This window comes from Eriocheir sinensis, chromosome 59 (assembly GCF_024679095.1).
Source record: "Eriocheir sinensis breed Jianghai 21 chromosome 59, ASM2467909v1, whole genome shotgun sequence".
Classification (NCBI taxonomy): domain Eukaryota; kingdom Metazoa; phylum Arthropoda; class Malacostraca; order Decapoda; family Varunidae; genus Eriocheir; species Eriocheir sinensis.
In genome coordinates, this window is record NC_066567.1 from 7,417,910 (window position 1) to 7,431,544 (window position 13,635).

General features: G+C 40.7%; 1 protein-coding gene and 1 long non-coding RNA gene across 2 annotated transcripts; both read left to right on the forward strand.

Annotated features, from left to right (window-relative positions):
- Positions 1–64: 64 nt before the first annotated feature.
- On the forward strand, positions 65–3,251 carry LOC126985490 (uncharacterized). Its single transcript, XR_007738749.1, has 2 exons — positions 65–2,457; positions 2,515–3,251. It is a non-coding gene; the product is annotated as an uncharacterized LOC126985490 (long non-coding RNA).
- Positions 3,252–4,708: 1,457 nt separating this feature from the next.
- On the forward strand, positions 4,709–13,334 carry LOC126985491 (spermine synthase-like). Its single transcript, XM_050840459.1, has 9 exons — positions 4,709–4,835; positions 5,661–5,742; positions 6,478–6,698; positions 9,450–9,561; positions 9,978–10,100; positions 10,653–10,807; positions 11,304–11,393; positions 11,918–12,112; positions 12,522–13,334. The coding sequence occupies exons 2-9, from the start codon at positions 5,682–5,684 to the stop codon at positions 12,672–12,674; spliced, it is 1,110 nt and encodes a 369-aa protein (XP_050696416.1). The 5' UTR covers positions 4,709–4,835; positions 5,661–5,681; the 3' UTR covers positions 12,675–13,334.
- Positions 13,335–13,635: the final 301 nt, after the last annotated feature.

The following is a 13,635-nucleotide window of genomic DNA, read 5'->3' on the forward strand; positions in this document are numbered from 1 at the left end:
ATATATATATATATATATATATATATATATATATATATGTATATATATATATATATATTATATATATATATATATATATATATAATTTCTATCTTCATTACATGTTAAGGATTTTGTGTTACTAAAATGTATATCTTGCATAATCTGTGAGACTGATGTGCTCCTCTGTATGTGTGTGTGTGTGTGTGTGTGTACACACAGCAGGTGGCTGAGGCAGCACACACCCACACTCAGGCCTGGGTGGAGGTGGCACCGGTGTCAGGGCCACAGTTGGGTACACAGCCACACACACCCCGAGAGACTTCTGCTAGTTCTTCTTTTCTCATATCTTATAGATTTTATGGTTTGCACTTATACTGTTGTGATAAAAACATTAGGAATACCAGAGGAGTCTGTAAAAAACTACTTTGGCTGTTTAATGTTGGCTTGAAAATTATTATGTAGCAAGTTTTGTTGAGTACTTTTGGCGTAGAACAGGAGGTTTGGCCTGTTGGTGCATCTGCCGGGAAGGAACAGATGTGTTGAGGTACTGATCGGTGTCAGTAGTCATGGCAGTGACGGGGCGGTGGGTGCAGCGATGGGATGCACCGCTGGTCCTGGGCGTGCTGAGAACCTTTCAGCATTGGTACCGATGATTTGAGCTCTTGGAAGTGATCATTGTGTGGTGACTCCAAGAGAATATTCCTTTATGCCTCTGTGAGGTGTACCTTTATAAGATATTATTGTTGTACGGATAGCTGTGTACTAATCTTCTGTCTGTCTGAGAGCTGTTTGTGTAATGGTACTAAGGACTGCCAGTGCTTTCTTCACAGATAGATATTGATTATATTAGTCACTAATATTTTGTGTACTGTACTAAAAGTTTACTGTTCTGATGTCACACTGATCAGTGATATTCTTTAGCACTAAGTCATGTCTGTCAGGACTATAAATCATTTTAGAGATTCAAATCTTTCATCTAATGCAGTTCATTAATTGTTGTAGCAACGTTTGATGATTCGTCAAGGTTTCCATAGCTTTGTAGTGTGTTTTGAGTGCAGTGTTCCCTGACGCTAGGCTGAGGACACACCCACCAGGCAGCCTCACCTAGAACAAGTCCCTCAGTGTAGTTAGCAGAAGCCTTGATGCTGGGAACTTCACCTTAGGACTTGTCGCATCACTATTGCTTATCATGAGACTTGCACAGCAGGAGTCAGAAGCCTCAGAGCACCGCCAAGGACTGCTAACACCTTGCCTGTACATCCTGCAAGTTACTGAGGCCTTGCAGATGTCTTTAGGATTCAGGGCAGTGTAGGAGAAGCATTGCCAATCCTCATGTGAATCTCTTAGCGTAGTGGTGGTGTTCTGGGCGTGGGCAGTCACTCACCACTCACCTCAGCCGCCGCCAAGTATGAGGCCGCCGTGTTAGAAGTGTGTGCTCGCTGCCTGTCGTGTGACCTGCTTGTCATGACTAGTAACCACCCTCTCGAAACGTAAAGTTCAAAATGTTACAATAACGCTGTTTTGTACAAATTAAATTTAATCTTAGTCAAATTTAAGATACTTTTGGAATATACTGTGGAAACTAGAGGCCAGTTGGGATGGAAGGGAGGAGGTGGAGGATGAGGGGGGAGGTGGAGAAATAACTTGCAACCATGCAGTTCCAAACACCTCCGTAGACCACTTTAAAGAAGTGTACCTTGAACTTCCCTTTGTACAAAATTGTGAAAGTAGTGAACACTTTTCCATCAGAATTTGGTGAGGGAGAGGGAGAAAGAACGTACTATTGTAATTGCTTAAAAAATCAGCTTTCGTCTAATCTATTCCTGTGATAGGACTTTGTATGGTGGGTTGAACCAGTCACTTTTTAGGAGAAGGGGGAAGATGAAAAGTGAAGGGGAGGTGAGAGTAAGGATATGCGAGATACACAAATACATTATACAAGTTAGCGAGGAGGAGGAAGTTGAAGGTTCAGTATTGGTGGTTGAGTGTACAGTCATGATGGCCTGTCTGCCCCATCATTCACCGTCTCGTTTATCCTCGGCGTGTTAGGCAGACGCTACCCTTTACGTTGCTGCACTCTGTTGATGGTCACGGCCGGGTGTGGCAAGGGTTGGCTCATGAGACAGTGGGCCGTATTACAAGTCGAATCCGAGAAGTTTTGGGTTCAAGTTATTCATCCCAAATTCTGTAGGGACCCAAAACTTCTGGATTCTACTTGTAAAACGGCCCCTAAACCAAACTCTGTAGGGACCCAGAACTTCTCGGATTCAACTTGTAAAACAGCCCCTGAACCGAACTCTGTAGGGACCCAGAACTTCTCGGATTCAACTTGTAAAACAGCTCCAAAACCAAACTCTATAGGGACCCAGAACTTCTTGGATTCAACTTGTAAAACAGCCCCTAAACCAAACTCTGTAGGGACCCAGAACTTCTTGGATTCAACTTGTAAAACAGCCCCTAAACCGAACTCTGTAGGTACCCAGAACTTCTCAGATTCAACTTGTAAAACGGCCCCTGAACCGAACTCTGTAGGTACCCGAAACTTCTTTGATTTGATTTATAATACGGCCCCTGAACTGAACGCTGTAGTGACCCGAAACTTCTCTCATTGGACTTGTAAAACAGCCCCTAAACTGAAATCTGTAGGGACATGAAACTTCTTGGATTTGACTTGTAAAGGGGCTATTAATTACACTGGGCAAATTTTCCGTGGATCTTCAGTCAAACCACGATCTCCGCTGGCGTGGTTCTCATATTTCCGTGGTTTTCTGACGTGTCCACGATCTTCCAAAGCTACGGTAGATTTCACCAAAGGACGACGGTATTACTCACCATCATCAGCAGCAGCAATAACAAGAAATAAATGAGAACCACGCTAGCGGAAATCGTGGTTTGACTGAAGATCCACGGAAAATTTGCCCAGTGTAATAGTCCCTTAATTGATACGGCCCAGTGTTGTTACTTTCATTATTGTGGATTAGTTACTTCACTTGCATTGCGTCATTAGAGTCCGATTGGCAGGTGGCCGCCCTTTTCCTTTGTCCCGGCTTTCTATATACGGATACCTGATGTATATAACAGAATTTATTTTTTTGAAAGAGAAATTCCTTATCAGTACGACTGGTAATCATCATTATATTATTATTATTATTATTATTATTTTATTTTTTTGCTGTGCTTTCTGTGTAATTCTTGAAAACAGTGATGCATGATTCTTCCTGGACTTAGGCAAACATTGATTTCATATTCACAATAATTATATAGAGAAGCGTGTGTGTCTTATTCTCATTGTGTCTTCGGCTGTGATTGACCTCTTTTTGGGGGGTTTGTGGGAGCAGTGATTAGTGCAGGGCTTTCCTTTTTTTTTTTTTTTTTTTTTTTTTTTTATTTATTTATTTATTTATTTATTTATTTTTTGAGCTGCCTCCTTTACTGTAAAAAGAAAAAGAAACCATGAGTAAGAGATGATGAATTAGGGATTAGGTTTTGAGGATTATGATTAGGGTTGGGATTAGGGATTATGATTGGGATTAGGGATTGGGAATTACTGATAGGGATTGGGGATTAGGATTAGATGTATTAAGATTAGGGGTTGGGGATTAGGATTAGATGTATTAAGATTAGGGGTTGGGGAATAGGATTAGATGTATTAAGATTAGGGATTGGGGATTAAGATTAGGGGTTGGGGAATACTGATAAGGATTACGGGTCAGGGATTAGGATTAGGGATTGGTGATTACTGATAAGAAGTAGGGATTGGGACTAGCAGATCAGATTTGGGATTAGGATAAGGGATTGGGTATTACTAATGCTGACAGACTCCTACACTCAGATCCTATTGACAACTTATTACATGCCAATGAGTGGAAGACGATCACCCGAAAGCTGCCCATCTGCTCAAGGTATGGAAAAAATTATATAGTGAAGAGATAAAGGAACTGATTGATGATTGATTGTTTATTGTTGCGAGTAAAACAACAAAGGAGAATGGAGGAATATACCATCCCAACCCCCAGGCAGTACAGAGTGATTATACAACTAAGGATAAATGTGGAAGTAACTGATTGGGATGGATAGTTGATTGATTGATAGTTTATTGTTCCAAGTAAAACAACAAAGGAGAAGGGTGGAATATACCATCTCAACCCCCAGGCAGTACAGAGAGTGATTATACAACTGTGGATAAATGTGGAAGTAACTGATTGAGATAGATAGTTGATTGATTGATAGTCCTATATTGTTGCAAGTAAAACAACGAAGGAGAAGGGAGGAATATATACCATCCCAACCCCCAGGCAGTACAGAGTGTGATTATACAACTATTATGTCAACTATAAGGATACCTATATGTGGAAATAGCACCATGAAACTAAAAAAAGATATAATGATAGGGGACAAGTTTATTATTGCAGCTACAACAAAGAAGGAAGGAACCTGCCAACCCAACATACAAAGGGAAGAAAATAGGTTTATGTAAAGTCTTTTAATGATCTGAATGTATTGCGTCAAGCTGATTGGCTACATGTTGGTTATCTTTCCCACACTCCACTGGTCTTTTCCGTACCTTTTACCTATAATTACATAACCTCAAATTGCTATAACTCCCTCCATGGTTATCGCTTTGGGTATATAGTGCTGCATCAAATAATATATATCATCAAATAGCCTTTCCTAACACTCTCCACCTCAGAAAATAATCAAAATCACTATAGATCACCCCAAAATGCAAGTGTGATGGAAAATACCTTAGAAAAATACGGGCTTTTAAATAATTATAGGTCCGTACCCCTGGACTTGCGCGCGCTTCCCCGGCTGTTGAGGGAGAGAAACGTTCAACCACCTGTGAATTTTAGGTATATTAACATGTTTACAGTAATATAGAGTGGTTTATTTAGATCCAAGAGAACCACAGAGTAAAGCTGGTATATATATTACTATAGATCTGCGGTATTAAAGGAGGTATTATGTATTTTATGGTGATTTAGTGGTTTTGTTTACATCAGCTGATCAGGTTACCACGTGTGCCCTTGTGTTGTCCTCGTCCTTATTATTTTTTCTTCTCTCTATTTTCTTGGTCTTCCTCTCATGGTCTGCTCTTCATTCCCTCCTCTTCCTCATCCTGGTAATTACGAGGAACCTGCGCTTCATATATCCAGATCCAGATATGTTTTCTTTTCTCTTTTTCTTCTCCTTTCATTATTTGTTCTTCATTCCTCTCTTTCTCGTTCTATATTGTAACCCTTTTCTTGCTCTTCCTCTCTTTATCTCCTTCATTCCTCCCTGTATCTTTCTATATATTTTTTCTCTTCCTTTTCTTGCTCTTCCTTTCATCGCCTTTCCTTCATTCCTCCATTTCTCATTTTCTACATTTATTTTTACATTTTCTCTTCCTTTCCTTATCTCCCCACTCACTCCCTATTTCTTATTCTATATTTATTTTCACCCTTTTCTTGCTCTTTCTATAATTTTATCCCCTACATTCCTCCTTTTCTCATTCTATATATTTTTTTCTACATTTTCTTTCTCTTCCTTTCATCATAACCCCTCCACTCCATATTTCTCATTCTTTATATTTTTTCTCCCTTTCTTCATCTCATAATTTTTCAGGTGACTGTTGCAGTAATGAGATAGGTTATGAATAGTAGTGGGAGAATATTATTAGTGTATTTATTTTTCAGGACAACACTTCTTTGAACACAATGGCTGGTCACTCAGTTCCTGTGGACTTCAGAGTCAACCCCGCAAAGATAGCAAATCCAGGTGAGTTTAGTATAATTGATATTTACTATTGTGTTAATATATTTGATTTGTTTACTTTAGTGATTGTTTACCTCAGTGATAGCAAAGAAGCAGGGAGCTAACTACTCATAAGGGTGCCTCTTCTCTGTGCATCTCTCGCACAGCTGTCATTTCATTTTCATTTCTAGGGGACCCGCAGAGGGCCATCTTGGGTGGCATGATATGTGAGGGATTCAAGGGGCCAGGACAGGATTAGGATAAGGGTTAGGGTGAGGAAAGGTAATGGTAAATGGTAAATGGTAAGAGGGCCAGGATTAGGGAGATAATGATTGATGATCCTATTCCTAAATGTCAAATCTGTTTTTAAAGGTGTTGACGCAAGGGCTGCAGACGACACTTTTGGGTAGTTTATTCCAGTTTCTTCCTACTTAATGATTGACTGGTTTGACTTTTTATGTTCCAGTGGAGAGAAAGCTTCCATTCTTAGACTTTCTTCCTAATTCTTGATTGATTGATTTGACATTTTACTTTCAAGTGGAACGGAAAACCTTACCTCAAGACTTCCTTCCACTTATTTATTGACTGATTGATTTGTTTGTTTTTACTTTAAAGTGGAATGAAAAACCTTACCTCAAGACTTCCTTCCACTTACTGTTCGATTGATTTCTTTGTTTTTACTCTCAAGTGGAATGGAAAACCCTACCTCAAGACTTCCTTCCACTTACTGTTTGATTGATTTGTTTGTTTTTTCTCAAGTGGAACGGAAGACTCTGCTCCAAGACTTGCTTCCCCTCCTTGAGCCCTTCACCGCCACGCTTACCGAGGTATCAGTGTGTGAGGTGCCGGGCGGGAACCACGTGGCCCTCTACTCCTCCGACACCATGACCGTCTCCATCAAGCTGTACAGTAACGGTCTTGTCTCCGCCACGGTGGAGTACTACACGGACAAGGTCAACGAACACAAGATACTCAATGATGTGAGTGTCTCGGCTGCCTTGGTATCAGTTCGTTCAATGGTTAAGCTAAAATGACGGTCTTCTAAAATTCCAATTCGACAGTTTTTTCCTGTAACTCTTCTGCATTGGTGTTAGTTTCTCTATTTCCTGTACCTATTATCTTACATGTCTTTCAGGATCTTTGCAATAATAATGATAATAGTAATAGTGATAGTGATGATAACAATAATAGTAATAATAATGATCAGATAGTCCACAATGTAAGTGTCTCCAGCTGCCTCATCATCAGTTCATTCAGTCGTCCTCTAAATTTTAATTGGACACGATTTCCGATTAACTCTGCATTGTTTGTGTTAGTTTCTATTTCTTGTGTCTTATCGTAGATTTCTCCGAGGTTGTTTGTGATAATAATAATAACGATCAAAAGTATGATAGCCATATGAAAGTGAATTCCTCAGTTTGTTCTTAGGAATGAGCATAAAAAACTTCAGATTTATTTTCATACTTAGTCTTCAGAGTTTTAAAGAATTATACTCAAGGCTTTAATGTTCCGATTCCCGCTGAGAATGATGAATGCTCTCTGTGTCTTGGGTGTGGCAGGGGAGGAGAGAAGGGGAGAGGAGAGGAGGAAATCAGAGTGTGGGGTAGTGGCATGTCTCACTGCAAATAGGATGGCAGGGGAAGTGCAAGTGAAAGGGGAACAATAGCCTTAGGAGAGAAGGATTGTATTTGTGACTTGATGAACCCACATTAAAGGTTAGGTTGATGGCCGATTTCTCCTCATCAGTCGGCCGGAGTGTTGTAGAGCATAAATACACGATGGAGAAAGCTGAAAGAGGAGGAAATTAATGAAAAAGAAGACCCAGGAGCACCATCTAGCATTACTTCCCTTATGTTGGAGGTTACCTGAAGGACTGAAGCAACAAGTATTTCAGACAGACAGATAGATAACTCTTTATAGGAGCAGTGAGTAGCGGGCTTTTTTTCACATTTGTTACCTTTTTTTATGCCCTTGAACTGACTCCTCTGCTGTAAAAAAAAAAAAAAAGAAAGAAAAAAAAGATGTGTGATGCTGAGTAGTTAGCGGACAGGGAGAGCATGCTATCAAGGTGTTCTGTGTGGTTTACTTAACTAGGTTTGTGTATTAACTTTTGGATACTTGGTCAATAGAAAGTTCTAGATTGAATAGGTCATATATATATACTTGACTCAGGACCTAAATGTCTATATAGATACTTATTTCTTCTTCGCATTTCTGAACTAAATTGTAATGCCAGTATTTAAATGAGGACAGAAATACGGAAATACTAGCATTACAAAATCACGTACTGTAGTCTTATGTATTGTATCCCGAGCAGTTCCTTAATGTTGGCGTGTGAGTGGGAAGACCTGTATGTATTGTGTTGGTGTGTGTGTTGGTCGTGTGTTTGTCCGTGGTTGTACTAATCTGCCGCTCTTCCTCTCTGTGCCTCCACATCTGCAGACTGTAAGTGCCAGTCAACTTGCATGATATTCAGGATTTGCTTTTTGTTCTAAGGAATGTTCTTAACTATTAATGGTTTGAATGCTTGGGATGGACATACGCCCCAAGTGTTCGTAGATGGTGAGCTTTATATTATTTAAGTTTTTTGTATTTCAGTTTTATTTTCTACACGTTTCTTTTTCTTTCCCCTCTTTTTCCCTTTTTCTGTTGCTCTTAACTCCCCTGCCTAGAATAGATGAGGCCAGGACGGAATGCACCCAGTGTTGCCAACCACCAGCCAAGTCCTCAACCTCTGGCTAACACGACAGCTCACCATTAACACAATATGTCCCTCTGCTGTATATAGTGTTTGAATTTTTATCCCCTTTCCCCCACAAGCACCCCACAGTTTGTTCCAGAGCACTGCCTTCACTTATCCCTCGGAGAAAGATCAAATCCCTGTCAGTCTGCTTGTTCATAAATATAACATCAACTACACACCCTTGGAGGAACTTGTGTGTTGATGCAGATGATGATCACTCTTCACTTCTTCCTGCAATACTGCTTTCTCATTTAGTTGTCACTCTTAGGAAGTCAGTGATGGTCTCTATACTCAAACCTTATCAAATAGTCTGTTTGGGTGTTCGATTCCATGGGTCCTTTCCTCCCCTCTGCTCTGCCACTCTGGGCCGTATTATAAGTCAAATCCAAGAAGTTTCGGGTCTCTACAAAGGTCAGTTTAGGGGCTGTACTAAAAGTCCAATCCAAGAAGTTTTGGGTCCCTACAGAGTTTGGGATGAATAACTCTGTAGGGACCTGAAACTTCTCGGATTGGACTTGTAATAAGACCCCTAAACCGACCTTTGAAGGGACACGAAACTCCTCGGATTCGGCTTGTAATATGGCCCACAGTCCCAACACCTATCCCTTCCTCTCATATGTTGCCTATAGCTAACATATGAGAGGGAAAAATAGGTGTTGAGACTGTGTGGCAGAGCAGAAGGGAGGAAAGGACCCACGGAACTTAACGCCGAAACAGGCTTTGAAATGGTTTGAGTATAGAGTCGTCATCTTAGTAACTGTTCAAAGAAAACACCAAAGCTACCAAAGGGAGTAGGAGTGACTGAGTTAGGTTCTTGTGCTTGTGGAAGGAAATATAACCTGCACAGAAATGAGCTTTTGTCTCACTGATATGTAACTTAGAGTACAAGTAAAATATGTCATGAGAGGTACCACAGTATACCCTACACACAGCAGTAAGTCTATAGAACCGTGACCTTCTGGAGCTAAATATCGTTGCACCCTTGTAGGACGGGAGGCGCCTGGAGAAGCAGCTGCAGGAGAAGTTTGGCTGCAGTGTTGCCAAGGTGCTGCCGGCCGTCAAGCGCGCCCCCGCCATCAACCCGTACTTCACCTCTTCAGGTATGCTGTGTGCGGGGGTCTTGTGCTGAGGTGGTTGGTTGTCTAATTGCACAACAATGATAGTACTTAGTGGTGGTAATGTCACGATAATTCCCTTTTTTCATAGTAGTCATACCTCGGTTTACAAGTTTGTCGTGCTGGAATTTTGCTCGCAAACCAAAAAAACTCATAAACCAAAATGAATTTCCCATTTAAATTAATGTGAATTCCATTAATGTGTCTCACATTCCCAGAAATATTAGGTAACATAAAAATCACTTTTACATGTTATTTTATACATAATAAAAGTAATTTTACTTACAAATTGAATGATAAATAATATAAATTACCTATAATATATAAAGTTTCCCAATTCAAAATTCCCGGGAATCTTACAACCCTACCTGCAACCCAACGTCTTGAATCCCCCTTTACAGATGACAGGATTTTGGAGTATGACGTGGACAAGATAGTGTTTGAGGAGCGGACAGAGTTCCAGAAGGTGCAGATCTACCACACCAAGACCTTTGGCAACCTATTGGTCCTCGACGATCTCCAGAGTAAGTGGCTGAGGAGCATGCTCTTACAAACATTTTGGCGCCCAAGCACACACACTTGCCAAGGCTTTTGAAGGAGTTTCCATGGGTACTTTTATGATCCTGGTGGTAGTCTGATGACGCATCTGTACATGAAAGAACACTCATGAGGACCTGGGGGTCTTCGTGGTGCAGTGGTTAGCATACTCGGCTCACAACCGAGAGAGTCTGGGTTCGATTCCCGGGCGGAGTGGAAAAATTTGGGCGGCTTTTCCGATACCCTACGCCCCTGTCCACCCAGCAGTGAATGGTACCAGGTATTAATCGGGGGTTGTGTCCCGTCTCCTGGGATCTATTCCCTTCTATAATTCCTTCCCATTCTGTCTCTCTCTGGCATATGACCACAGATGTTGTGCCGACTAAACAAAACTTTCCAACTTTTCATGAGGACCCGATTAATTTCCTTTTCAACCTTAAATTAGTTGTGAGTGGCGGAAGCATCTGAGAATACCGATTTGAGTCTAATGTTGAAAAAAGGTGAGAAACAAACTAAAATGAATTAACCTCCTCCACTAGATCTTGCCGAGAGTGACCTGTCGTACACCCACGGGCTGATGAGGAAGGGCGTGGAGTCCTACGAGGGGAAGGAGGTCCTCATCCTGGGCGGCGGTGACGGTGCGCTGCTCTGGGAACTCCTCAAGGAAAACCCAAAGTTCGTCACCATGATTGATGTAAGTTTGACTCGCGATGAAGACAACAGGTAAAGGGAAAAAAAAAGTAAATAAAAAAAATAGCTTGCCAATAATAGTTGAATCTAAATTAATATAAAAAGAAAAGTTAAAATAAAATAACTTTGTGGAATAAAAGTTAACCTCCCCCATTAGATCTTGCTGAAGTGTGGAGTTTTATTTTATTGATTAAGATTGAGGCAAGACGAAGACAAGAGCTCGTTAGTAAAGAGAGAAACTACCTAATTACGCAGTGGTTATTTTATTTTATTTTTAATTTTTTTTACGGCAAAGGAAACAGCTCAAGGGCAAAAAAAAAGGAAACTAATGAAAAAAAGCCCGCTAATCACTACTGTTAAAAAGAGTTTAGAGGAGTGGCCGGAAGAGAGGTCAATTTCGGGGAGAGGTGTCCTGATACTCTCCTCTTGGAAGTTACTGGTGGTGGGAATGTAATGATTATCTACTTATTAATTGATTTATCTTATTTATTGGCTCACAGATTGACGATGCAGTGATGAGGTCGTGTCGCAAGCACTTGAGGTCAGCGTGCGGTGACTGTCTGGACAACTACGATGGCCCCAACTATAAGGTCAGTCATTCAAGGTCATGCAGTGAGAACCATACTCATCTTTTTTTTTTTCTCTATTTTTTTCCTTTTTTTCCTGAGGTCTTTTTTTTATTTATTTATTTATTTATTTATTTATTTATTTTTTTTTCCTCTCATTGTTTTACCTGCGTTCTTCCTTGTAAAGACAAAACAAAACACCTGATGCTTGCCTTTGCTGCCTCAGATTATCATATTTGTTTTTTCCTCTTCTTTTATCTTTTTTCTTTTCATTATTATATTATTGTTTTTATATTTTTGGCCCTTGAGTTGCCTCCTGTCCTACAAAACAAAAACACAAAGGAATAACATGACCTTAGCCTGGGTTCCTCATCTCATTGTGTTTTCTTGTTTCATCTTTCTTTTTTCTTTCTTTTTTTTTCCCTTGAGCTGCCCTTGTCTTTGCATTTTCTCATTTTACCTCTTCTTCCTTTCCTCTTTTTCTATCTTTGTTTTCCCCTTGAGCCACCCTAGTAAATAACCCCTCACCCTTGGCCTTGGTTCCTCAGGTCATTGTGGGTGACGCCATCGCCCACATGCAGGACTACATCAAGGAGGGACGCCAGTTCGACTATGTGTTTGGGGACCTGACGGACGTGCCCATCTCCCAGACACCCCGCGGAGAGCACTGGGACTTCATGCGCACCGTCATGGGCTCTGGCACCAAGCTGATCAAGCCGTCCACTGGGAAATACATGACTCACGTAAGGGGGCGGCAGATTTTGATTTATTTGATGTTTGTTTCTTTTTTCTTTTTTACTTTTTTTTTTTTTTTTTTTTTCTTTTTCCGTTCCTTTCTTTTTCTTCTCTTTCATTTTTTTATATTTTTTTATGGTTCTCTCTTCCTTTCTTTCCTTCCCTCTTTCATTCATTGTTTTATTATGGTTCTCCCTTCCTTTCCTTCCTCCTTTCGTTCATTGCTTTTTACTGTTCAATTTTTACATATTTTTTCCTTTTTAGGCCTCTTTTCTTTTTCTTCTCATCTTTCTTCTTTTCCTCTATTCTCGACTTGTCTCATTTAATCCTACTTTAGGGGAACTTGTTGAAAATGTCCTTACAGTAATAATGATAATAATAATGATGATAATGAAAGTAATAATACCTTCCTCACAGGCTATTGGGATTCAGTGCGAGGGAGCGCTGAAGATGTTTGAGGAGCAGATGGGCAAGTTGGAGCCCCCCGTCACCTTCACCCAAACCAGCGACTACGTACCAAGCTTCATGGAAAAGTGGTGCTTCTATCAGCTCACCCGCCAGCCCTCCTGAGCCACACACACACACATGCACACACACTCGCACACACACACACATAGACCCATATTCATAATCCACTCACGACACACACATGTTTGGTAAGGCTTTCATTGAAGTTGTGTGGGTATTTCCATGGGTAGTGTTTTTAACCCAGTGATAGTTTGACAAGGCTTCTGCATCATGAATGTGAAAAATGCTCATGTGAACCCAACTGATCTCCTTTGTGGTCTTTGGATATGTTTGTTGTGTGAGCTGAAAGTGTGAGAATGCAAGCCATAGACACCCCCACACAAACACACATGAAAGGGATTATAAAAGGTAAACAGAGAGTGGTTTCTCTCTGTAGACAAAAGAAGAACAAGATGCCATGATTACAAGTTAGAGAAGAACAGATATGGTTACAATTTTAACAGTTTTAGGTGTTTTTAATGAGTTAGATGAGGAGGTGCTGGCAAGAAACATCCATTCAAACGAAGCTAGATAGAAATAGAGGAGAGAACACAGAAATAACCGACTACACCCTAACACACACACACACACACACACACACACACACACACACACACACACACTCAACTGTTTTGTTACACTTGTTATCAGAGAATTCAAATGTTACGCAAGTCTGCCAGTATAGACGTAAGGTTTCATGAAGCATTAAACTATTTGTTGGTATGTTGTTGGTGTTATTGCTGGTTAACGCTGGTGTGATTGCAAGTTACCCCGTCCGCTGTGATTAGCACGGATTTGGCCTTCACTGGTAGCCTGGTAACATATACTCCCAGGTCTTTCTCTGCCTCTGTGGTGGATAGCGGAGTGTTTCCCATGTGGTATTGGTGTGCTGGATATCCCCAAGGTGCGTGACTTTACATTTTTCTTCATTGAATTGCAGCAGCCACTTTTTGTTCCATTCCTGTAGCTTGGTGAGGTCTTCTTGTAGGAAATCTCCAGCCAAGGGGTTAAAGAAGAATAGATA

Excerpts from the sequence above, each read along its gene's own strand:
- LOC126985491 (XM_050840459.1), top strand. The coding sequence starts at position 5,682 with ATGGCTGGTCACTCAGTTCCTGTGGACTTCAGAGTCAACCCCGCAAAG. Across the intron at positions 11,394-11,917 it reads ACGATGGCCCCAACTATAAG|GTCATTGTGGGTGACGCCAT; the intron begins GTCAGTCATTCA and ends TTGGTTCCTCAG. Across the intron at positions 12,113-12,521 it reads CTGGGAAATACATGACTCAC|GCTATTGGGATTCAGTGCGA; the intron begins GTAAGGGGGCGG and ends CCTTCCTCACAG.